At 42.1% G+C, this 26,044-nt stretch overlaps 1 protein-coding gene across 1 annotated transcript in view; it reads left to right on the top strand.

The window, feature by feature from the left end:
* Positions 1-26,044, top strand: part of WDFY3 (WD repeat and FYVE domain containing 3) — a 616,621-nt gene that overhangs the window by 383,838 nt on the left and 206,739 nt on the right. Inside the window, 4 exon segments of the mRNA XM_029599364.1 lie at positions 1,408-1,625; positions 6,655-6,890; positions 20,840-20,974; positions 23,144-23,323. Coding sequence (XP_029455224.1) covers positions 1,408-1,625; positions 6,655-6,890; positions 20,840-20,974; positions 23,144-23,323 — 769 coding nt within the window.

Genomic DNA, 26,044 nt, shown 5'->3' on the forward strand with positions numbered 1-26,044 from the left:
TCCTCTGTAGGCAAACACAAGCATTTTAGGATTGATGAACACTTCAGTTGTCTTAAGCCAAGAAAGAGAACCCCTACCTGAATCATTGATTCTGGACCCTTTGTGCCACACATATACTTCCAGAAGGTGAGGGGGGTTGGGGGTGGGGAGGGAAGGATGGAGGAGGGCACTTTATCAAAAGCATGAAAAATAGCTTGGGTGAAAATCCAGATCAGCCGAAGTCTGATAGATTTTGATTACTCCATACTGGAGTTCTTTGGTAACCGTAGCAACTTTTCAGGCTTAGCCTTCACTGAGCAGAACAGTTCAGATGTTGCATGTTTGCAGCAGTGACAGTCCTCTGGCTGAAGGATACCCATGGTAGTGCCATGAGAACACAGAGCAGTCATCTCCAGTTGTCGGCAGGCACAGGAGGTTGGCCCAAGAACTGAATCTGGATCTCCTGAGAAACTCTGTCCAGGTCTCATTTGAGTCATCAGATCAGCCCCAGACCTTTTCTCTTCCACTGTTAGAGGGTAAGGCTAAAGTCTGCCTGTAACTTGTACACGTAGATTGGAGCCAGCATGTTCAAAGTAAACTCGGGCACATACATTCACTTGGAAATCGCTCAAGTAATTGGCCCAGAATGTGCATAGATTTATTCATGTAAAGTTAGCTGTCCTCTTCGAAGAGTATAATTTATGCGGGTTGCCTTATCCACATTTTTTAAATGAAAAATTATGTGCCTAATTTCTAACTGCAGTTCATATAAAAGTGCACGTGAAACGGGCTTAGGCTGTACTTTTACATGCACAGAGCTTCAGTCATGCACATAAAACATTGTTTTATATATGAAAATTACTTGGAAAATTAACTTCTAAAAGTGAAGATTCTTACTCTGTTTGATGAACAAGAATTATCCTGAGTGCCCAGCGAAACTCCCGAGCCTTGGAATATCAGCAGAGCAACACCTCTTGCTGATTCCTTCCCCCCCCCCAGGAGGTGGAGATAGCCATGACTGGGAAGTGCACCTTCTCATTTGTAGTGCCACATTTATGGAATTCCTTTAGTAACCCTGCGCCGGAGGCTAGCTCCCTTGCTGCTTGTGGAAAAGCTCGTAAAGTGCATCTTTTTATTGCCACATTTAATCTTTGAAGAGCTCAAAAATGTTAGGTATGATATGTGTTTTCTGTATTTTAATATTTTGCAGATTTATTATTGCATAATGCGACGGTATTTCTTGTGTTATGTTTTATTGCTTGTTGTGAATAATATTTATAATTTGCATTTGTATGTCTTTCCTCCATTGTTATCCGCTTTGGGCAGTCTATATTGGAAACCAGGAATATAAATGAAATGACCATGCTCTCAAGCAGCCATGAACTCGTCCATTTATTAACAACCTTTGTTTTTATTGTATTCCTGTAGAGCGTGCGAGGAGCTGGTTAGGAACCTTGGCTTTGACTGGGTCATGATGTTCATGGAAGAACACCTGCACTCCACCACAGTCACTGCAGCCATGAGGATCCTGGTGGTCTTGTTGAGTAACCAACCCATTCTCACCAAGTTCAAAGAGGGCCTTAGTGGTGGAGGCTGGCTCGATCAGACAGATTCTGTCTTGACCAATAAAATTGGCACCGTTCTAGGTATGAGATCTTTAATATTGTACCAGATTCCTCAACCATTCGCAGTGTCATCATGAAATGGTAATCCAGTCATGGATTTCGGTTTCAGTGTATTCTGGAATGGTTTGATCCCGTAAACTGCTAGTGCCAGAAAAACAGGACTGAGTCATCGACTGTTTGGCAACAGTGCAGATCTTCAAGGACTGTGACCCTATCAAAGAGAGGATTTAGGAGTTGTTTTAAAAAAAAAAATTCTAAATACCTCAGGAAAATGCTAGGAGGAGGGGAAGGAAATCTGCTTTAGATGCTGCACAAAATAGACAAGCATTTTGTAGGATTCTGCTTAATTTTCTATATCGTTTTTGCTTATGTTTACTTAAAATATTTAGTTGTATGTGAACCTGCGTTCTGCTTCGCCTCTATGTTTGAGTCATTAATAGAGGAGAAAGTGGACTCGATTCAGTAAAACATCACCCGTTCTTCTTTAGGATTCTTATGAGTGCATTTCTGCCTTAGAAACTTTTAGCAAGGCAGTGGATCTAACGGAGCCAGCATTTTCCAGTTGGCGTTTAAAAGGAAGACAACAATATGTGTGTACGTGTATGTATGTGTGGGTATATAGGTGGGGGGTTCCCTAGATTCGCTTCACTGCTGAAGTGGCCTGCTGAAAGCTAAAGGTTAACACGCAGTACCATAGCAGTGACTGAAAATGATTTAGTGAGGCTAACTTGTCAGAAGCACACGTTTGAAACCCAAGTGCCAGGCTGCATTGGGCAGGCGGCACCATAATGAGTTCTTTGTTCTGTGGAGACCAGAGAACACAGTCTTATTGTTTCATAAAGGTTTTGTTGCTTATATAAGCAGCTGCATTAACTCTATTTGTATATTGAAGTTGATGCATGGCCTTTTGGCCTGTTACCCTTAGCAGCGTCACGTGACTACTGATGGGTGTTGTTTATGCGAGTGCTTAAGCAGGATCTGTTGGCTCCTTCCATGCTGTTTTGGCTGCTGGGCTCTACCCCACCCTTTGCATTAGCTCTGCTGTGTTTGTGCTTATGGGAGTCAATGCTGTTACCAGATTTGAACTCAATTCTTCCACACCTCAAAGGACATTTAAATTAATTTAGAACAGCACCATCAAAACTGTTAAAAGCCCTTTGCTTTCAGATTTTATTAATTATTACTGTAAACTTCCAGAAGTATTTTTTAATATGTAACTTAACCTAGATAGAATTATAGACAGTGCTGGGGAGGAGCCAGCTGTTGTGGTACATGTGGGCACCAACGACATAGGAAAATGTGGGAGAGAGGTTCTGGAAGCCAAACTTAGGATTCTAGGTAAGAAGCTGAAATCCAGAACCTCTAGGGTGGCATTCTCTGAAATGCTTCCTGTTCCACGTGCAGATCTCCAGAGGCAGGCAGAGTTCCAGAGTTTCAATGCGTGGATGAGACGATGGTGCAGGGAAGAGGGATTCAGCTTTATAAGGAACTGGGGAAACCTTTGGGGAAAGGGGAGATTTTTCTGAAAGGATGGGCTCCACCTTAACCAGAGTGGAACCAAGCTGCTGGCACTAACTTTCAAAAAGGAGATAGAACAGCTTTTAAACTAGAACAAGGGGGAAAGCCGACAGTCACTCAGCAGTGCATGGTTCAGAGAAATGTATCCTTGAAGGATACTAATGAAACAGGAGAGTTAGGGCATCCCAACAGAGAGGTTCCATTAAAAGCAAACATAGTCCATGTGTCTATATGTAAAAAATCACCGAAGCTAATGATTTCCGAATTATCCCTAACAACTGAAAAGCAGGTTGTTAATACAAACAAAAAACACACTTTGAAATGTCTGTATGCCAATGCCAGAGGTCTATGAAGTAAGATGGGAGAGTTAGAGTGTATAGCAGCAAATGATGAGATTGACATAATTGGCATCACAGAGCCTTGGTAGAAGGAGGATAACCAATGGGACAGTGCTATATCAAGGTATAAATTATATCGCAATGATAGGGAGGATCAACTTGGTGGGGGTGTGGCACTTTATGTCCGGGAGGGTATAGAGTCCAACAGGATAAAGATCATACAAGAGACCAAATGCTCAGTAGAATCTATAAGGGTAGAAATCCCATGTGTGTTAGGTAAGAGTATAATGATAGGAGTATATTACCGTCCACCTGGACAAAATGGTCAGACAGACGATGAAATGCTTAGAGAAATCAGGGAAGCTAACCAATTTGGCAGTGCAATAATAATGGGAGATTTCAATTACCCCGATATTGACTGGGTAAATGTAACATCAGGACTTGCTAGAGACATAAAGTTCCTGGATGTAATAAATGACTGCTTCATGGAGCAATTGGTTCAGGAACCAACAGGAGAGGGAGCTATTTTAGATTTAATTCTTAGTTGAACACAGGATTTGGTGAGAGAGGTAATGGTGGTGGGGCCACTTGGCAACAGTGATCATAACATGATCAAATTTAAACTAATTACTGGAAGGGGGACAATAAGTAAATCTGCAGCTCTAACACTAAACTTTCAAAAGGGAAACGTTGATAAAATGAGGAAAATAGAAAAAAACTGAAAGGTGCAGCTGTAAAGATTAAAAGTGTTCAACAGGCATGGACATTGTTTAAAAATACCATCTTAGAAGTGCAGTCCAGATGTATTCCACGCATTAAGAAAGGTGGAAGGAAGGCAACACTATTACTGGCATGGTTAAAAGGTGAGATGAAAGAGGCTATTTTATCCCCAAAAAAAAATCCTTCAAAAATTGAAAGAAGTCATCTGAAAAAAATAGGAAAAAGCATAAGCATTGACAAATTAAGGGTAAGACATTGATAAGACAGGTGAAGAGAGAATTTGAAATGAAGTTGGCCATAGAGGCAAAAACTCATAATAAAACCTTTTTAAAATATATCCGAAGCAAGAAACCTGTGAGGGAGTCGGTTGGACCATTAGATGACAGAGGGGTTAAAGGGGCTCTTAGGGAAGATAAGGCCATTGCAGAAAGACTAAATTAATTCTTTGCTTCCGTGTTTATTAATGAGGATGTTGGGGAGATACCAGTTCTAGAGATGGTTTTCAGGGGTGATGAGTCAGACGAACTGAACGAAATCACTGTGAACCTGGAAGATGTAGTAGACCAGATTGACAAATTAAAGAGTAGCAAATCACCTGGACCGGATGGTATGCATCCTAGGATACTGAAGGAACTAAAAAATGAAATTTCTGATCTAATAGTTAAAATTTGTAACTTATCATTAAAATCATCCATTGTACCTGAAGACTGGAGGATGGCCAATGTAACCCCAATATTTAAAAAAGGCTCCAGGGGTGATCCAGATAACTATAGACCAGTGAGCCTGACTTCAGTGCCGGGAAAAATAGTGGAGACTATTCTCAAGATCAAAATCGTAGAGCATATAGAAAGACATGGTTTAATGGAACCCAGTCAACATGGATGTACCCAAGGGAAGTCTTGCCTCAACAAATTTGCTTCATTTTTTTTGAAGGGGTTAATAAACATGTGGATGAAGGTGAACCGGTAGATGTAGTGTATTTGTCAAAAGCCTTCTGAAAATCCAAAGTCCCTCATGAGAGGCTTCTAAGAAAACTAAAAAGTCATGGATAGGAGGTGATGTCCTTTCGTGGATTACAAACTGGTTAAAAGACAGAAAACGGAGAGCAGGATTAAATGCTCAATTTTCTCAGTGGAAAAGGGTAAATAGAGTTCCCAGTACATACCCAGATCAATCCAGACCATGGGTTTAGCCTCCTTTCCAGCAAGTGGAGACAGACCAAAACTAAAAGGGTATCCTATATGAGGACAGAGCCTATCCTGTAGCCCTCCAGTATTTGTCTGTCTCCAGCAGGTGGAACAGCTCACCCTGTGGTTCCCTGTTAACTTCTACTTTTCCCTTCTGGGCGTTTTTTCCTTCTGTGTGTCTATCGTGTTTGGATCAAGCAAGTATTTCTGAGTTATGGTTTAAAAAAAAAAAAAAAAAAAGTGTGAACTCTGTGGATCCTTCACAGGAGACAGTCCCTGTCTCCTCACTCTTGTGGGGGCCTAGGGGGGCTTGGCCCCGTGCTTTTCAATATAATTATAAATGATCTGGAAAGGTAATCAAATATACAGATGTTGCAAAATTATTCAAAGTAATTAAATCAGAAGTGAATTGTGATAAATTGCGGGAGGAATTTGTGAGACTGGAAGATTGGGCATCCAAATGCAGATGAAATTTAATGTAGACAAATGCAAGGTGATGCATATAGGGAAAAATAATACATGCTGTAGTTACATGATGTTAGGTTCCATATTAGGAGCTACCACCCAGGAAAAAGATCTAGGCATCATAGTAGATAATACATTGAAATTGTTGACTCAGTGTGCTGCGGCAATCAAAAAAGCAAACAGAATGTTAGGAATTATTAGAAAGGGAATGGTGAATAAAATGAAAATGTCTTAATATCTCTGTAACGCACCATCGAAAGACTGCACCTTGAGGACTGTGTACAATTCTAGTCACCGCATCTCAAAGATATAGTTGCACTAGAAAAGGTACAGATAAGGGCGGCTAAACATTTATGGACAAGCCATAAAAGCTTGTAAAGGGCGATTTTAAGAGGTATGCGCGGGCGGACATGTGTACCCGCGTGCGCAAGTCATAAAATCATTGGTCGACGCGCGCAAGGGGGGTTGCATAATTGTGCACCTTGCGGGCGCCGAGCCGCGCTGCCTTCCCCGTTCCCTCCCAGGCCGCTCCGAAATCATAGTGGCCTCGGAGGGAACTTCACTTACCCCCCACCCCACCTTCCCTTCCCTTCCCTTCTCCTACCTCCTCCGTCCTTTCCTCCCATATTTTTTCTTGTTTTTGCTTCTATTTCAAAACTTACTTTCAAAAGTAATTCAATTTCTGTTTGGATAAAGTATGCAGAAATCAGGATATTATAAAATAAATGCTTGTCTAACTTGCATTTTGCCTCTTTTGTTTCCTTGTTCTCTCTCCCCTCCCCCCCCCCCCCCCCCCAATTCCCCTCACTCACCCCGCTTCAGGTTTCAATGTGGGAAGGAGTGCTGGTGGCAGATCCACGGTCCGGGAGATCAACCGGGACGCCTGCCATTTTCCGGGCTTCTCCGTCCTTCAGTCCTTCCTCCCCAAGCACACCAATGTGCCAGCGCTCTATTTCCTCCTGATGGCGCTGTTCCTGCAGCAGCCGGTCACTGAGTTGCCTGAGAACCTGCAGGTCAGTGTGCCTGCCATCAGCAGCCGGTGTAATCGCGGTTGCCAGGTAGGGATTATGGAACAGGTTGGCATTGATAAAGTTGAAGTGCAGAATATTAAATGAAATCAAGAAGTAAATAAATTGGTAAAATGTAAGTGTGATTATGTGTATGACACCAAAGGAACTGGTGGAATTACTGTTTATACACCCCCACCCCCCTCAAATAAGATGGAAAGAAAATTGACTGCAATGTCATTCATATCCTAGTCTGGAACTACACACGCTGAAGGTGAACTTTTCAGATTGTGAAATTACTCAGCTCTCAGGACTGAACAGTTTATGTAAAATGTAAATAAATTGATATATAGTATTATTTGTATAGTATATAACAAATTGATGCTTTGTAAAAATAAAGGATTACCATATAGAACAAATCAGACAAAAAAGGTGGTGATCCACCTCAAATTTTAAATCATTTTTAGGTACGATTACAGGAAATAGATATATATTTTTTCACTATGTTTATTAGAGTGAGATATACATAGTAAGAAGTATAACATGGCCACATAGCCAAAAGAGCGAACAAATCTGTGCTACAAAATCAGGATACGAGAAAAATCATGACAACATAGTGGTGTAGCTCACCATTTTATATTAAACACCCCTTTCATTCTAACACACATTTCACTAACCTACCACACAAGAACACATCATACACTCCCATTAAATCCTTATCCATTTACATCTTATTATATCAAGAAATTAAGGATTCAACATAGTTTAAAAAAAATTCCAATTACCCTTTGACATGTACTTTTTCCCACAAGCGAAAATAACTTCTGAGGGTTACTAATAGAAACAATCATAGAAACATGACTGCAGAAAAAGACCGAATAGCCCATCCAGTCTGCCCATCCGACCAATCAATTTAGCATAATTCTCATCACTTCCTTATAGATCCCCTGTAAGTATCCCATGCTTTCTTGAATTCAGATACTGTTTTTGTCTCCACCACTTCCACTGGGAGGCTGTTCCACACATTAACTAACATCCTCTCTGTAAAGAAATATTTCCTAAGATTACTCCTGAGTCTACCCCCTTTCAACCTCATCTCATGACCCCTCGCTCTAGAGCTTCCTTTCCATTGAAAAAGGCTCACTTCCTTTGCATGGAAACCTTTGAGTTTTGAATATCTCTATCTTATCTCCCCTATCTTGCCTTTTCTCTAGGCTATATATGTTTAGATCTTGAAGTCTATCCCCGTATGCTTTAGAACGAAGGCCTCTGTTCATTTTAGTAGCCACCCTCTGGACTGATTCATCCTGTTTATATCCTTTTGAAGATGTGATCTCCAGAATTGTACACAGTATTATAAGTGAGATCTCACGGGGACCTATGTAGGGGCAATATCACCTCCCGTTTTCTGTTGACCATTCCTCTCTATGTGCAGTCAAGCATCTTTCTGGCTTTTACTGTCACTTTATACACCTGTTGGGCCACCTTAAGATCATTAGATACAATTGCCCCCAGCTCCTGCTTTTCCTTTGTTCTAGAAGAATTTTACCTCCAATAATTTACCTTTCCCTTGAGTTTTTCCTTCCTAAATGCATTACTCTGCCAGACCTTAGTTCATTCCTTGAGCTTTGCTAGAGCCCTCCTCATATTTTCCATTCCGTCCTGACTGTCCATTCTATTACAGATTTTGGTATCATCGGCAAAAAGACAAACCTTTCCTGACAGCCCTTCCGTTATATCCCTCACAAAAGTATTGAAAAGAACCATTCCTAGGACCGATCGCTGAGGCACACCACTAGAACAACCCTTTCCTCAGAGAAAACTCCATTTACTAGTACCCTTTGTCGCCTCCCACTCAGCCAGTTTCTAACACAGTCAAATCACTCATTCTAGGATCCATACCAAGGGCGCACAATTTATTTATAAGTCTTTTGTGCAAAACCATGTCAAAGGCCTTGCTGAAATCCAAATATACCTTGTATCGCACTCTTCTTGATCCAACTCTCTGGTTACCCAATGAAAGAAATTGATCAGCTTCGTCTAACAAGATTTACCGCTGGTAAAACCATGCTGCCTCGGATCGTGCAATCCATTGGATTTAAAAACTTGCACGATCCTCTGTTTTAGCAGCGATTCCATTCGTTTTCTTACCGCAGAGGTCAGAATAATTGGCCTGCAAGTTTCCAGCCTCCTCCTTCCACTTTTATGAATAGGAGCCACACCTGCCCTTTCCAGTCCTCCGGAACTACTCCAGACTCTAAAGAAGCATTGGAAAGGTCAGCCAGCGGAGCTGCCAGGACATCTGTAAGTTCCCTTAGTACCCTTGGATGTATCCCATCTGGCCACATCGCCTTATCTACTTTAAGTTTAGTTAGCTCCCCACGAACGTACTGTCCTGAAAATTGATTGAGTTTACCTCACTTCAAATCTTATTTGTGGTTTTTTTTTTATGTATTATTTATTTCTTTTTTTTTTCTTTTGTATACCGACATTCGATCGAGATATCACATCGGTTTCCAGGTAACAGGTTGAATAGGGTGAGATCTGCCCTATTTTACATGTAGTCCTGCTGTAGGCTTTTTCCTCATCAGCCTCTACATAATCTTCCCCTTCACCTTTGAGTCTCACAATGCTATTTTTGTACCTCTTTCTATCACTATCATATCTAAATTAAAAAAAAAAAAATCTTGTCCCCCCCCCCCCGCTTTTTCCCGTATTTGCTATTTTTTTTCTTCTATTTCAATTTTTGCATTCCTGACTACATTCCCAGCTTCTCTTAAATTTTCCAGATATTGTTGCCTGTCTTTCTGTAATTTCTTGAAGTTTATGAGTGCTTACCTTTTCAGCTACTACTTTAGAAAATCAGAGCGATTTTTTTCCTCTTCCCTTTATTTACATTCCTAACACATAGATTAGTTGCCCTTATGATATCTCCTTTTGGTTTTGCCCTCTGCCCTTCTACTTTCCCTAGATTTTCCCATCCAGCTAATGATGCGTTGAGATATTTTCCCATTTTGAGAAAGATTTCCTGAAGTCTAGGACCCTTGCCTTTGAATGTCATCTCTTGTGTTCTAATATTGAACCACACCATCTGGTGATCACTGGTTCCCAGATGATCATCCATTACAACATCAAAAATACTGTCCCCGTTGGTAAGCACCATGTCCTGTATCTCCCCTCCCGTATGGGTTCCATTACCAGTTGAAACAACAGTTCTCCTTGCAGAGAATCCAGGATCTCCCTGCTTTTAGAAGATACTGCAGCTGAGATGTCCCAATCAACATCTGAAGATTAAATTCCCCTAGCATTACCTCCACTTTCACAGCACTCCTTTGAATATTTGCCATTAAATCTCTATCTATCTCCTCTGTGATGAACTGTATATTACACCAATATAAATAGATGTTTCATTCCCCCTTTCCAGATTAACCCCACAGTGCCTTCTCCTTACCTCATAAACCCAGCAATGTTTTAATACTGTTCTTTATACATAATGCCACGCCTCCTCCTTTCCTTCCTATTTGGTCCTTCCTGAATAGATTGTAGCTGGGTATAACTATATCTCAGTCATGGTTTTCCATATACTAGGTCTCCGTGACAGCTACTATATCTAAATCATCCACGACTGCCTCTAGATCTGGGACTGTATTCCACATACTATGAGCATGAGTGTACGTACATTAGAGATGAGCTTCGTTTTTTACTACCGGGTCGTTTTTTGAGTCGGACGCTTCGGGGTAAAGTTTGGTTTTCCTCGGTTAGTTTTTTTGAAAAACTAAACGGGGAAAACCGAAACCGGCCCAAAAAACGACGCGGGAAAACGAAGCTAAAAAAACCCCACCTCAAGCATTAAAACTTACTATAAAACATTAAATACAACCCCCCCCCCTACCATCACAATCCCTCCCCAAGACTTACCAACATCCCTGGCGGTCCAGCGGGGTCCCACGACCGATTTATTCCTCCATGCCCGGCGTGCCTGCCTCGCTCAAAATGGCGCCGATAGCCTCTGACTTACTATGTTACAGGGGCTACCGATGCCATTGGTCAGCCCCTGACTTAGTTTTTGGGTACTTGCCAGGTTCTTATGGCCTGGATTGGCCACTGTTGGAAACAGGATGCTGGGCTTGATGGACCCTTGGTCTGACCCAGTATGGCATTTTCTTATGTTCTTATGTTCTTATCTTGTGCTCCTGCCATGTGACAGGGGCTGACCAATTGCGCTGGTAGCCCCTGTGACATAGTATGGGCAAAGGCTATCAGCGCCATTTTGATTACTGGCAGCCGACAACGAGATCATTCTCGGACCCCCACTGGACCCCCAGGGACTTTTGGCAAGTCTTGGGGGAGTCAAGAGGGCCCCCCCCCAGCTAGACAAAAGTCCCTGGGGGTCCAGCGGGGGTCCCAGAGCTATCTCCTGCCCTCAGGCCATTGGCTGCCAGTAATCAAAATGGCGCCGATAGCCTTTGCCCATACTATGTCACAGGGGCTACCAGCGCCATCGGTCAGCCCCTGTCACATGGCAGGAGCACAAGATGGCGCCGATGGCCAAGTGACAGGGGCTGACCAATGGCACCAGTAGCCCCTGTGACATAGTATGGGCAAAGGCTATCGGTGCCATTTTGATTACTGGCAGCCGATGGCCCGAGGGCAGGAGATCGCTCAGGGACCCCCGCTGGACCCCCAGGGACTTTTGGCCAGCTTGGGGGGGGGGGCCTCCTGACTCCCCCAAGACTTGCCAAAAGTCCCTGGGAGTCCAACGGGGGTCCAGGAGCGATCTTGTTGTCTGCTGCCAGTAATCAAAATGGTGCTGATAGCCTTTGCCCATACTATGACACAGGGGCTACTGGCGCCATTGGTCAGCCCCTGTCACATGGCAGGAGCACAAGATGGCGCCGATGGCCATGTGACAGGGGCTGACCAATGGCACCGGTAGCCCCTGTGACATAGGTCACAGGCTATTGGTGCCATTTCGAGCGAGGCAGGCATGCTGGGCACGGAGGGGCAAATTGCTCGCGGGACCCCGCTGGACCACCAGGGATGTTAGTAAGTCTTGGGGAGGGATCTGGATGGTGGGGGGGGGGGTTGTATGTATGTTAATTGTAATGCTTGGGGTGGTTTTTAATTTAAAAAAATAAAATGTGCCCCTCCCCCCGTAAAAAACCTGAAAAACGGATTTTCCCCGAAGTTCGGGGAAAAACCGTATCGGGGTTCGGGGCCCCCGATCCACGACGAATTAGGCAATTTCGTTGAAATTGCCTAATTCGTGATAAACGATTGCACATCTCTAACATACATAGCTTTCCAAATATTGCCTTTTGCCCCCATATTTCTCATTTGTATATGAGTATTTAATGTTTTACTTACCTTAAGTTTTTATTCACCCTAAGATAAGTAAAACGCATTCATTTTAAATGAATGCAATGAATAATGTTTGTTTCATTTGGCGGGCCCTCAATTCGTTTCGGGGCCGCTCAAATGAAACAAATTGCTCTTATTTGACACATTTATGAAATTTGTTTAAAAAGAATGCACATCCCTATAATTCATCACAGTTCCAGAGAGATAAAATAGTTTTCTTAGCCAATACTAAAGCAACACAAAGGAATGTTTTACCCACCACTAAGTAAGATAAATTTCTGTCAAAGAGATGCAAAAATAATAATTTTCCAAACCATGGAATAAAACATTCCAAAACTGTGGACAAATAGTAACTTGATTCCAGAAAAAATTTAGTTTGGAACAACCTGTAAACATATGGCCGGGTTGTCAGATTCATACCCAACACATCTTTTAGCCAGGTTTCGCAAAATGTTATCAGCGCCTCACTCTTGAAGAGCTTCAGGAATGCCCAATACGTGCAGATTGTTGCGTTGACTTCTATTTTTGAGTTCGTCCAATTTGTCTTCGAGCACTTTATTTTTTGCGCACAAGTCCTCCATCAAAAAATCGAGAGATTTCAGACGATCATAATGCTGTGAGACTTTTATTTAAACCCAAAATTATTGTATTGTAGTTTTACATTTTATCTCTAAGCTCATTGATGGACAATTGCAGCTTCTGTAATTGATCCGTAACGGCTGCTCTAACTGCGTGAGTCAGTTCTTTAATTGCCTCTTCTGATATCCCTTCAACCGCAGCAGGGCCTGTATTCAGTGCCATCTTTTCATCCACAGTTGCATGCTTATCCATGCCCAACCTCTTTGATCTACCAGTCACCTCAGCGGTTTTCTTGATTACAAAATTGTCCATGTATGCAGACAGTAAGATACTTTGATATTTTGGTAAAAGCATGACTCTATTTGCAGATTATTCAGCCAAAGCCGCTGATCCCATTGCTGAAAGTTTTACAATTACAGGATATATTTTAATACAAAACGTTATTACTCCAAACTTAACAACATAGCTATTAAAAAAATATTATATTATGCAAAAGAACCATAAGAAAATAACTCTCAAACCAATAAGTAAAAAATAAAGGGGCCAATTTTCAAAGAGTTTAGGTTCCTAACTTTTGGAGTTAGGCTCCTAAAATAGGTCCTTTTGAAAAGTTACTAGGGCTAAATTTAGGTCCCTAATTTCATTAGGCCCTAAATTTAGGAGTCCAAAACATGAGTGATTATGGAATGGAGTTAGGGTGAGGAAACAATGTTAGGAGCTTAGAACAGATTTTCAGAACTAGCTAATTTAAGAGCTCCAATATAGGCAGATAAATAGCAGGCCTAAGTTTAGAAGGCTATCTTTTAGGTCCCTAAATTTGTCAATTTTCATCTTAAAACTTAGTACCTAAGGGGGTCATTCATCAAATCGCGTTAGGGCCTTAACATGGGTGTTAGGGCCCTAATGCCTGCGATAACGCCATAATGCATGCGATAAATAATGCATAGCGAGATGTATAAGCAAATTCTAAAAAGTAAGTCAAAAGGGGGGAGTTTGGGTAGAGCTTATGAAAATGAGGGGTGTTTAACATTGCAGGCGATGGCGTAATGCACATTATTGCACGTTTAAACGCCGGAAATAACCACACCTTTTTTCCTGGTGTTAATGCTGTGCGATATGCCCGAACCAGGATTTGCGCTAAATATCGCAAATCCTGTTTCGGGCAGAAAAGAGAGAGGGGAGTAGAGTGGAATAGAAAGAGAGAGAGAGCCTCTGGGGAGGCACAAATATTAGTCAACTTTTTATACCACTATAGGAGGTTCAACTAGTAACCCGAGGTGAGTTTTTGGTGTTGGTGTAGAGTTTGGGGGGCAGTTTTATATGTACAATCAGAGGTATGAACAGCACAGTACATATCAGTGAAGATTTGATGTGATTTGAAATAAGGAAAGGTACACAGAGATGAGATTTGTACAACATACTCTTGACCTAGTTTGATAACTAGGTAGAGCTCACTCCAAATCACATCAAATCATCCCCAAAATGTGGAAATGCCTGTCTGGGCAATTCTCAGCTTGTGATATGAAAATATCGCGGTTGTGATGAGGTAAAATAGCACGTTGTGGTATCTAAAAAATTACCCTAACCACGCCCCTTTTTTATGGCGGCCGCTATTCATGCAAAATTTATAGCAAAATGATAAATCTAGGTCAATGTTAAGTTAGGCGCATATTTTCAGCCTAAGCACCTAATCTAGATACCTAAATTTAAGAGCTCAGTTTTTTGAATATCAGCCCCAAAATGCTTAATTCCTAACAGAAATTCTCTTTGACCACAGTCAGTACTCCTGTATATTCTAAGGGTAGCTGAAGGCCATCGGTAGCCCCAAATTCCCTGCACGGACTGTCTTTCACTCAGATAGAGCTTCTTCAGGGATTTTTGAAGATGTCCACACTGTACGTCAATTTAGTTAGAAATCAATCTTAATTTTAATCAGCAATTCATAAACTTAAAAATGAAAAATAAGTAAACAAACCAAAGGAAAAAACCACCAAAGGATACAGAAAAGGTTTTTTACATAATAAAAAAAGCAGAATTATAAAATTTCTACCAAAAAAATCCTGTTTATACAATTAGAGAAATTAACAAAATGAGTACAACCTAAAGCCCGAATTTCAAAAGCCCTGCGTGCATAAAATTTTGGGGTTACGCGCTTGGCCGGGCCCTATGCGCATTTTCGTAAGAACCCAGCCACACACGTAACCCTTGATACACGCAGAAGTGCCGGGCCAGAAGAAAGGGCTGGGCCGGGGGGGGGGGGGGGGGGTCTGGGGGTGCTGGGACAATGCTATTAGACGCTGTCTCGGGGAAGTGCACGCCGGCAGCTGACCGGCACGCGTAACTTCTGCTCATCGCAGCAGGTAAGTTAAAAAAAAAAAAAAAAGTTAGCTAAGGTAGATTTAGGGGTCGGGGTGGAGAGGGGAAAAGGGAGGAAGGTTAGGTGGGGAGGGGGGAACTGGGAAAAAGCCCGATCGAGTCACCGCGTGTAATTGAACAAATCCCTCCCTCCCTCGCATGTGGAAGAGGCCATTCGCCCCCACATGCGCGTGTGGACATTAAAATCTAGCGCGCATATGCGCGAGCGAATTGTATTTTATAACATGTGCGTGCCAACAAAAGCCACGTCCATGTTTGCGTGCTAGGAACCGCGCGAACATAGACGCGCGCACAGGCCTTTTAAAATCTACCCCTTAGAGATGGATTTTAAAAGAGATGCATGCTCCAGAACTGGGAGATGAGCGTGTATCTAGCACATGCGCATGTCCACCTGATTTAATATAGTGGGGGATGCATACACATCTTGCATCAGAAGGAAAAGGTGCTTGGTGTGCATGGGGCCTGGGCATTCTGGGGCGTGGCCGAGAGATTTGCGTGCTGAGGTCTAGTGCTGCGCAAGTGTACTTCTGCTATGGAGGAGATGTAACTTAAAAAAAATATATGCAGGCATCCTTGAAGGATATAAGAGGTCTAGGGTAACTGGAGGGCATGTGTGCTAAAGAACCAGGGGGGTTTGGAGGACCTAGCTCTAGATGGCCTAGATGAACTGGTAAAACTGGTCATGATGTGGCTGTGCCTGTTACAAAACCCCCCCACTTACATGCCTCAAACCCGACTTTACGCCACTGTGTGTGCTCACTTGCAAAATTAAGCGCACACATACGCACGCCTAGGTTATTTTATAACGTATGCGCAGATGTGCATGTATGTTATAAAATTGCCATGTCTCTGGGCGCCCGCTGATGCACGTATATTACATGTGCGCCTGCACGCCCATTTGAAAGTTACTGTCCCATAGTATTTTAAATAATTTAAAAATATTGAGATTTATATTCAGACACAGTCCGGATAGCAAAGTTAGCCAGATAAACCTATCTGGCTAACTTTGGAGGTATTTTCAATATTGCAGCCACTATATTATAGCCGGCTAACTTTAGGAAGCTCTTCTGCCCAGCAAGACTTAGCTGGCTATGTCAACCGGCTAACTTTGAATATTGGAATTAGCTGGTTAACTTAGCCGACTAACTCAACTCCTCCCAATTATGCCCCCTGGCACACCCCTAATTTATCCAGGTAAATTCTAGTTCCCTAACTTATTAGCCGGCTAGAATTTAGCTGGATATGTGTCCATATATTCATTTAGCAGCCTAACTTCCGAGTTAGTCGGCTGAATGCTTTTCAATTTGGACCTCATTAATATTTACCTCATGCGTGTATTGCATTGCCTATATGCTGAGTTAAATTTGATTGTTTATCAATCAGCAAGGTCACCAAAGAAACTATTAGCAAAAATAGGAGCACCCTGATCCCAAAACATTATTCTTAGAGCAGGGGTTCTCCACCAAGTCCTTAGGGCACACCTAGCCAGTCAGGTTTTCAGGATATTCACTTTGGATATCCTGATAACTTGACTGGCTAGATGTGTCCCAAGGACTGGGTTGAGGACCACTATCCTACAGACTAAATGTACAAAACACACATTTCTTAAATTCTAATCAAGAATTTGCGGAAAAATGATGGGCTTACTTAATCAAATCAAATAATCACAAAGAGCACTGTATAGGTCCTGAAGTAAAAGTCCAATGGCAAAAGGGTTAAGATTTATTTATTTTTATACCGTCATTTCAGTAAAACCATCATAACGGTGAACAATAAATTAAAGTAGGAAAATACAAAACATCATCAAATCATATAAATATAACAATCAATACAACATAAACACTAAAAGCTTGATTAATTACTTAAACAAGGGTAGGATAAGATAAAATAAAATACAAAAGTAGAAAAGTGCTTCATTAATACTGTATTCTGCTGTCACTGTGGTTCCAAGTACACACATTTAAAAGGTACCATCTAAAACACTTCATTTCAAAATTGACTCCTTGAGACATATATATGTATATAAAGATATATTTATAGTAAAAGCCACATCTGTAAGCCTGACAACGTGTTCAAAACAGACAAGTTGAACTGTCCGGTCTTCTCTTCATTTGCGGCTCTTACGGCTGTGAAGCCTTATGAAGAAAATGTATATTCAGCTTTTTTTACTTTAAATCCCGCAAACAACTGATTATTAAGTCTGTAAACAATGTCCCGACTCTGAAAGAGTTCACTCTTAGCCCTACCGGCTGTGAAGCCTGATGAAGAAAATGTATATTCAGCTTTTTTTTTACTTTAAATCCCGCAAACGACTGATTATTAAGTCTGCAAACAATGTCCTCACTCTGAAAGAGTTCACTCTTAGCCCGACAGTGGCTGGTGTTTCGCTGCACTATCGCAGCTTCATCAGGGGTAAATCACTTCCTCCTTTCGGACGCCAGGTCTCACGATTGATCTTTTTGACAGGGGGACAGAGCTAAATCAAAAGCTAATCAAAAACACACACTATACAGTTTTTAGATGTGAGCCAAACCTTCAAGTAACCGCTAATGCCTTCTTTAATATGGTATTTGCATGGAGGTGTGCAAACACGAATAAACATTTTGGTGCACAAAACTCCTTGTTCAATTGAAAATAGAAGTGTGTGCACCAAAATGCATGCACAGCTGCGTGCTAGCGTTCACACAGGCGAGCAGATCTTATTACACTGGGCTTTAAGTTGCTGAGACCAGTGCCTGCAACCTTAATTCAGCAAAAGGTTTTTAATTAGCATAATAGATTTAACCTAAAAAGAAAGAAAAACAGCAACATAAGTGCACATTGAAATAAAAAAAAAAGCCTAACAATTTAAGGAGTAACTATATATAAGCAATTGTTCTGCCCAAAACAGCTGAGTAACCTACCATAAATTGCCAGGACCCATACTTACATCATAAGCCAACACAGACAGATGCACCAAGAGATGTTTTGATATCACCCCCTCATATCACATAATTATTCCAACCAGTCACTGCACACCAGAACTCATGCTGGCTCAGTCATTAAGGTCCTGGTGTAATAAGATGTGAGTAAACAAAAAAAATGTGCATTGAACTTCAATGCACGTTTCCATTACTCCTGCCAAAAAAGATTTTAATTTTTGATACAGTAAGATAATGGTATGCTAATACATCAAGAGTAAAAAAAAATAAATAAAAAAATCACACTAACCTAAAATGTGCACAGAAAAACATGCTTAGGATGCACAAAACATGTTTAATGCACATAAATCCTGAGTACTGGATCATGGACGCCAGGCTCAATCCCATAGATTGACTCTTGCCCCAAAAACTTTACCTATGACCAGAAGTTAAATTTCCAGCATTAAGAATTCATGAGTAAAGCGTTAACACACTTCTCTGCATTGGAGAGTAATAGTTAATGCCTCGATCAATATGAGATTTGCATGCCGGCACGCTGCGTTATGCTCAGAGTTGTACGCATGTTTGTGTGCACATTTTTTTGTGTGCCAAACCCCTTGATAAATTGGGAGTAAAGTTGTACATGCTAACATGCGTACAGTTGAGCCCACCTTATTACACAGGCCTATAAGAGAAAAAGAAAGCAGCTGTACTGCAGCCTTCTGTTTACTAAACCAAATAACTAACAATAGATTAACAGCATTTACGAAACTTCTTTTCAGTTTCTGCTCCCATCAGTTAAAGATGATATTAAAGCAACACAGATGGTAATCTATAAATTTCTTACTTAATGGCTTGATGGTTATTTTGGTATGGTTCTTTTATGCAGTATAAGGTACATATTCCATGCCACGTAACCGGCTAAGTGGCGGTGACTGAATATGTGCCCAGGATCAGTGGCCACCACTTAGCTGGTTAATTACTTTTTCGGCTAAATAGTTAGCCCAGGTAAATGGTGGGTGGGTGAGGGTGTAGCTGGGATGAGCCGGGTTAGCCAGATAACTTACCCGGCTAAGTCTGATCATCCTGGAGACCTGTCCTAAAGTTAGCCAGATAGACTTAATCCGGCTAACTTTAGGATAGCTGGATATATTCATTGGCATGCCCAGGCCGCTGAATATGCAGGCTAAGTTAGCTGAATAGGTTTATCTGGCTGACTAGCCAAGTCGCATGGCGGCTGAATAGGGACCTCTGTATTATGTGTGTTAGTGGATATGTTGTGAAGTTTGGATTAATAAACATGTTTCATGAAAATGTTTCCTGTAATTGTACCTAAAAGATGATCATTAGTCTTTGAACTTGTTCCTTGAGTTTACATGAGAAAAGTAAACTGACTTGCTTTGTAAGAGGTTGAAATAGCTTTCACGTATTTAAACAGGAAAACTGGCCATTGGTTGCTTCTTCCAAATTTAGTTACCGGCAATTCAAAACATATTGTAGCATGCAATTCAAAAAGAATATGACTATCAAAAAAAAAAAAAATCAAATGGTGTGATGCAACATTATTTGCTGGTCTCCGTGCTAAGAAAACCCCTATTTTGCTTTACCCAGAATGGTTCTTTTACTCTTCCGTCACTCCTTCCCCGCCCACCCTGCACGCTTGGGGTGTGGAGAGGCAGCAGCAGCTGCCCCCAGCTCAGGTGTGTGCAGCATTACCGTGATTCGGTGACTTGATAATCCAGAAAAACTGTGGTGCGCGAAGAAAGCAGGGAAAAGCCTTCGTCTGATTAAAGCGGCCACAGTTCAGGAAATTCACAATGTCGGATCCATGGTGTTTTGTTCTCAAGGCTCATGAGCCTGTTTCCTTTACTTTTCTCATGATCTGTCTCTGAATTAATAAAAATTGCCCTCCACTTCTTGTGTGTGAGAGTGGGATCGAGTGAGCGTCTGAGATGATGGGATGCGCAGATTGGATTCTTCTACAGAAACGCCCCTTCCCATGGTGTCATCCTCTCCTCTGCTGGGCCTGAACTTCTGTAAGCTCTGTAGAGAAGAAAAGACCAATTTCAGCCATCCCGATAGTGTAGTAATTCATGGGGAGCTGCAGTTCCAGCTGAAATGTCATTGGGTAAAGAAATGCAGTATATTTCACAACTTGGCAGCAGCTTTGGGCTCAAAAATGCAAGGGCCATTTGTCTTTTAGTACTAACTTGTCCAGCTTTAGCTCTCCAGACAGAAGGTTTAATTTGCTGTGGAACCTGCCATTTTTCAAGCACAGACCTGGAAAAATGAAAGAGAGAGATCTAGATCTTGATGAATATGCCAGGATAAGGAGGCATTGCGGCAGTTTTGCCGCTAGCTGATTTTCTTGGGTTTTTTTTTTGGAACTTACTTTGCTACAAGAGAGACCAGAGAAGATTTTTTTTTTTCTTGGTCATTGTGGTTCCAACAAGGGATGGCTTATAGTGCTACAAGGGGGGTGTGGTGGCTTATTATTGAGGCGCATCGCATCAAGGGAAAAATAAGATCCTGTTCCAAGCGATCCAGAAAGCCACATAAAAAAAAAAAAAAACGGTCTTGTTTTTCGCGATGTGGTTCCAGAATATTTGTCCCAGCTGATGGGTAGGGTAGGGGGGATGCTTAGATCTGCAATTTTTGCAAGGTGCTAGCAGAAGCAGGGCTTGATTAATAGGCAGTGTGCAGGTGCAGAAAAAGTCTAATTGTGAGGGGGGGGGGGGAAAAAAGGTTACAATTAATTTGATTTTTTTTTTTTTCCCATGGTAGTTTGATTTGGATTCCATCTGGACCTTTATCTTCGGCGTTCCTGCCTCCAGTGGGACGGTGGTGTCGTCCATTCACAGCGTTTGCACAGAGGCTGCCTTTTTGTTGCTGGGGATGCTCAGGAGCATGCTGAATTCAGTAAGTCGGACATTGTACGGAGCTGGGGGTGGGGGGCGGCATGAGGCAGCAGAAATCCTCAAATCCTTGGTGGCAAGTTAAGGCCAAGAGATTGGCCCATCCTGCTGAGTGCATTCCTGCGGAGCTGTTGCTGACTTTCTATGGCCTACATTTTCTATTTTTCTTTCTATTGCTCCTAGTTTAGCTTAATTTAATTACTTAATATACCGCAGTTCCTTGAAAAGCCTCGAAGTGGAGTACAAAGCTAACCTCTAAAAATACAGTTAATAAGATTACATTATCTTTACTGCTGCATCCAGGGCTATCCTGGTGTTTCAGTGGCAGTGCTGGGCACGGCCATGAAGCAGACCCAGCTTCGGCTCCCAGGCCTACCTTACAACTAGTACTCCTAATCACTTCTGTAGAGCTACTGAATTGTATACGGTGTTATGCAAAAACATATAACACAGTGCCAGCTCAGTAGAGCTTACAGTCTTATCAAAACAAACATAGGGTAAAAAAAAGGCTTAAGAAATTTCATTTATTAAAAAAAATTGTTAAAATCGGTAAGGCTATGAGCTGAGGTAATTGGGGGGGGGGGTGTGTTAAGATTTAATAACAGTTTCCAAAAAGGTGGGTTTTCAGACTGGATTTAAATAGGACAAGAGAGGGAGCAAGATGCACCAGCTCAAGAAGTCTTTTCCAAGCATACGGTGCAGCCAGGTGGAAAACCTGCAGGCTGTGGCTAGGGCTGGTGATCCTGTGGCAGCGTGCAACCTGTGGTGAGGGTATGGGCAGAGGTCTTTCATCTAGTGGCCAGACTCTAGGTGCACACGCTTACCGGGTTCTGGAAGGGAGCCTTGGTCTGTCGCTGCTGTGACTGAGCTAGATTAGGAAGAGAAGTCCATTAAATGTCTGGGTAATTGCGAATGAAGGCTGCTGCTGCTGCCCAATTCCAGCCCCGGTTCTGACTGAGGTGGAAGCTCAGTGGAGCAGGAGGAAACTGCTGGACCCCAGAAAAAAAAAAAAAAAGAGAGATTGTAAACAAATATCATTCATTGCTGAAAATAATAAGCCCATCATTTATTTTCTTAAGGTTTGAAATATTCTGCCTGCCTGTCAGTTGTCATTCCTGAATCTGGTTAGCATGAACACATCTTTTGCTTCAGTTTTTTTTCATCTGCAGTGTGTGATAAGACTGCGGGGTTTGTGCAAAAAAAAAAAAAGTAGAGCGCTCTGTTCTGAGGGCTCTGCAGATGAGCACATGGATCTAAGGAGCTAATTCAAAGTGCATGCATGGCAAATTCACAGCCAGACATCTTAGTTTGATTCTCCAGAAAAGAGCATGGAGGGTAATTCGCATTGGCCAATTTGGCCTTTTCTGTTAAATAAAGTCAAAGTGGAGCGTCACGTAATTTGGTTCGCTGAAGATTTTATATGTTTGGTTTTGCAACGCTGAGTTGTTTTTTTGTTGTTTTTTTACTTTATATGTATATTTATGTTTCTAGAACCAAGAAAGTACATCTTGTACACAAAAAAACCCACTTTTTTCTCATGAGAAAAAAAAAGACTAAATGACAAAAAAAATCCAAAAATAATCAATGCGTACCAGTCCCCAATAGCAAAACGGAGGATAGGCGTACAGAATGTCAGGGAAAAGAAAACCATTGTAATTCTGCAGAGTTTATCCCTGTATAAGGAACACCCACAGACTTCTGCAGTCAGCATTACACTTTAAAGATGTGAGGATAGCAAGATGACTTAGCATGGTTCATAAATGGTGGGAGATGGGGCTGGTAGCAGGTTCCCGCATCACCTTAGTACTTTGGAAAGTAGTCAGGTGGGAGGGCTTGTAGAAAATATACCCGATCAACTGATATTTAATGCCATCCTTACACGGGAAAGTAAGTTATTTGTAGGACTCTAGCTCTTAACAAAAGAAATTGTGTTTCTTTTAAGTAGCTTTTACTGTGTCTGGTAATGCTTGTATTTTACATTCCAGAAACCAGGACTCATAATGTTTAAAAAAAAAAAAAAGTCAGAGACCCCCTAGTCTCCAGCTGGTTCAAGAATGAATAATTAGCAGAAATAGGATTTTCTTCCTTCCCATCTAGAGCTTGAGTTATATTTAGGGGTTGTTTTTGTTCTGTTTATTTTAATAATTTATTTTTTTTTTTGCTATGCACATAGCCTTGGCAGTCGGAAGAAGAAGGCTCTTGGCTTCGAGATTATCCAGTCACCCTGATGCAGTTCTTCCGTTATTTGTACCACAATGTTCCAGACTTGGCGGCAATGTGGATGAACCCGGAGTTCCTGTGTGCCCTAGCAGCGACGGTGTTTCCTTTCAATATTCGACCTTACTCGGAGATGGTAGGGAACCAACTCCCCAAAAATGGCGCCTACAGTACACAATACTCCTTTCCACTGTGCCAGCTTCCTGTCTTGCTGGCAAAGGGACTTCAATTTTTACAGGAAGGGTAATTTTCAAAAGCATTTCCACTGGTAAAACAGCATTTTACCCACAGAAATGGGCTTTTGTAAAATTGGCCGTCTCAGTATGGGAATATACTTATGCACATAGGTCTTGTTCACATGTAACTTTACCAGGACTGTGCGGAGGTGTTCCCTGGGGGGGGAGGGTTGATGGAAGAGTGGTTTGCACTTCTATGCATATTTTTGCATTTTCATGGGAAATATGTGCAGATGTTTTAGTAGGTGTAGGTAGATTTGGTAGGATTATTTTCAAAGTGGAATGATATGTGCAAATCCGCTTTGGAAATTAGTGTAACTTATGCATTTATTTGCCTTCTAACTCATGTGCAATGTTACAAAATGACCCCCCTAAATCCATGGATTGCAAAGCTGTAACGGAGAACCAAAATGTGTATGCAGTTGGTCATAACAAGGTGCAAGTGGGGAGGAGGGAAGTGGCAGTCGATCTGTAAATCCAACCCTCCTCCTTTTCACTCCCTAGTGGGCTCGCTCTGTCTTACCCTTTCCAGAGTTGATGTTTTGTTTTGGGAAATCTCGAGCCCTGGCTTGAAGAGGATGATGGTTTAGATCAGGGGTCAGGAACCTTTTTGGCTGAGAGAGCCATAAACGCCACATATTTTAAAATGTAATTCCATGAGAGCCATACAATATGTTTAAAACTAAATACAAGTAAATGTGTGCATTTTATGTAAGATCACACTTTTAAAGTACAATAAGTCTCTGAAAATATTACACCAGGCCTTAAGACACCAATACATCTCCTATTAGGAAAACGGACCAAGTCAGGCTGCTATAGAGTCCTACACAGAAACTACACGCCAGCAGAAAACCTCACCTGAATCACGTGCTGTCCCTCACCTAACATAGAATAAAGAGACCAAAACGCATAACAAGAAGCATGCAGACAAAACTGAATTGGAAACTGCAACAAGCCAGAGTCTCTGTATGCAGTGTAACAAAGGAAAAAAGAAACATCACACATCCTTATAAAACAAATCAAGAAATATAAAATCATCAGCAGTAAAACTGTACTAACAAAAAGAACATATTTCGAAACAGCTGATGAGTGGAATATCCAATAATTAAAAACTCATATAAAACATTTCCAGATACCAACAAAATATTTCAAAATAGCAGACACAAAGATCCAGTAATGAAAAATAATAAGGATACAAAAATTTTTTTGCTCTGCATACCTGGGAACGTTTGATATCCAGGTGTCCTGAGATTGTTCTGAATTAGCAGGAGGTGGGGTGGTTTGCTTGGAACTTTCTCCTCTCTCAGTCACATACCAGCGCTCTCTCTCACACTGGTTCTCAATGACACACCTATACACACATGCTCTCAGTCACTCACATATACAAATGTTTTTTCTCTCTCACTTATATAGGCTCTTAATTACACATTTACACACATGCTGTCTATCTTTTCACGCTTACACACACACAGGCTTTCAATCACATAAATACATGCTGTTTTTTTCTCTCACACACAGACTCTCATTCACATGCTTACAAAACATGTCCTCTCTTTCTCTCATTTACACACAGGCTCTCAATCACATACTCACATGCTCCCTCACCTAAATCAGCTCTCAATCACACACATACACACATGGTCTCTCTCTCTCATTTAAACACAGGCTCTCAATCACATACTCACATGCTCCCTCACCTAAATCAGCTCTCAATCACACAGACACACATGGTCTCTCTCTCTCATTTAAACACAGGCTCTCAATCACATACTCACATGCTCCATCACCTAAACCAGCTGTCAATCAGACACAGACACACATGATCTCTCTCTTACTTATACACACAGGCTCTTAATCATACATACACATGATCTCTCTCACACACAAAGGATCTCAATCATACACACATACTCTTTCAAACAAACAGGTTTTCAATTACAAACTTACACATACAGGTTCCCAATGGTAAACTTACATTCATGCTCTCTCTCTCACAGGCAGGCTCTCAATCACAGACATACTCTCTTTCACATATACAGGCTCTCAATCATTCACATACATGCAATCTCTCACTCACACACACAGGATCTCAAACACACATGCTTGCTCGCTCATTCATTCACTCTCTCTCTCCCCCCCCCCCCGGGAACTCGCGGCAGCAGCAGCCACCTCCCAACGCTAACCTCCTTCATTTTCAGCCCTCGCGGAGGCGAAGGCGGAGTCCCATCGGCCGCGGTTGAAGATTTTCATTTCCTCCGAGCCGCGCTGCAGTCTTTCTTCCCGTGGGACACTAGCGTGACCCGCGCAGGCACCCGATGCTCTCCACTTCCTCTTCCGGGCCGCGGGAAGAAGAGAGCACCGGCGTGCTCTCTTCTTCCCGCGGCCCGGAAGAGGAAGTGGAGAGCATCGGGTGCCTGCGCGGGAAGACCCGCGCAGGCACCCGATGACTCCAGCGCTGGCACCCCGGCTGACAACCCGATGACTCCCGCGCAGGCACCCGGATGACTCCAGTCGGCGTGCTCTCTTCTCCTCCCCCCCCGCGGCCCGGAAGAGGAAGTGGTGAGCATCGGGTGCCTGCGCGGAAGAAGAGACCACGCTAGTGTGGTCTCTTCTTCCCGCGC

The sequence above is a fragment of the Rhinatrema bivittatum genome, chromosome 1 (assembly GCF_901001135.1).
Source record: "Rhinatrema bivittatum chromosome 1, aRhiBiv1.1, whole genome shotgun sequence".
Classification (NCBI taxonomy): Eukaryota; Metazoa; Chordata; class Amphibia; order Gymnophiona; family Rhinatrematidae; genus Rhinatrema; species Rhinatrema bivittatum.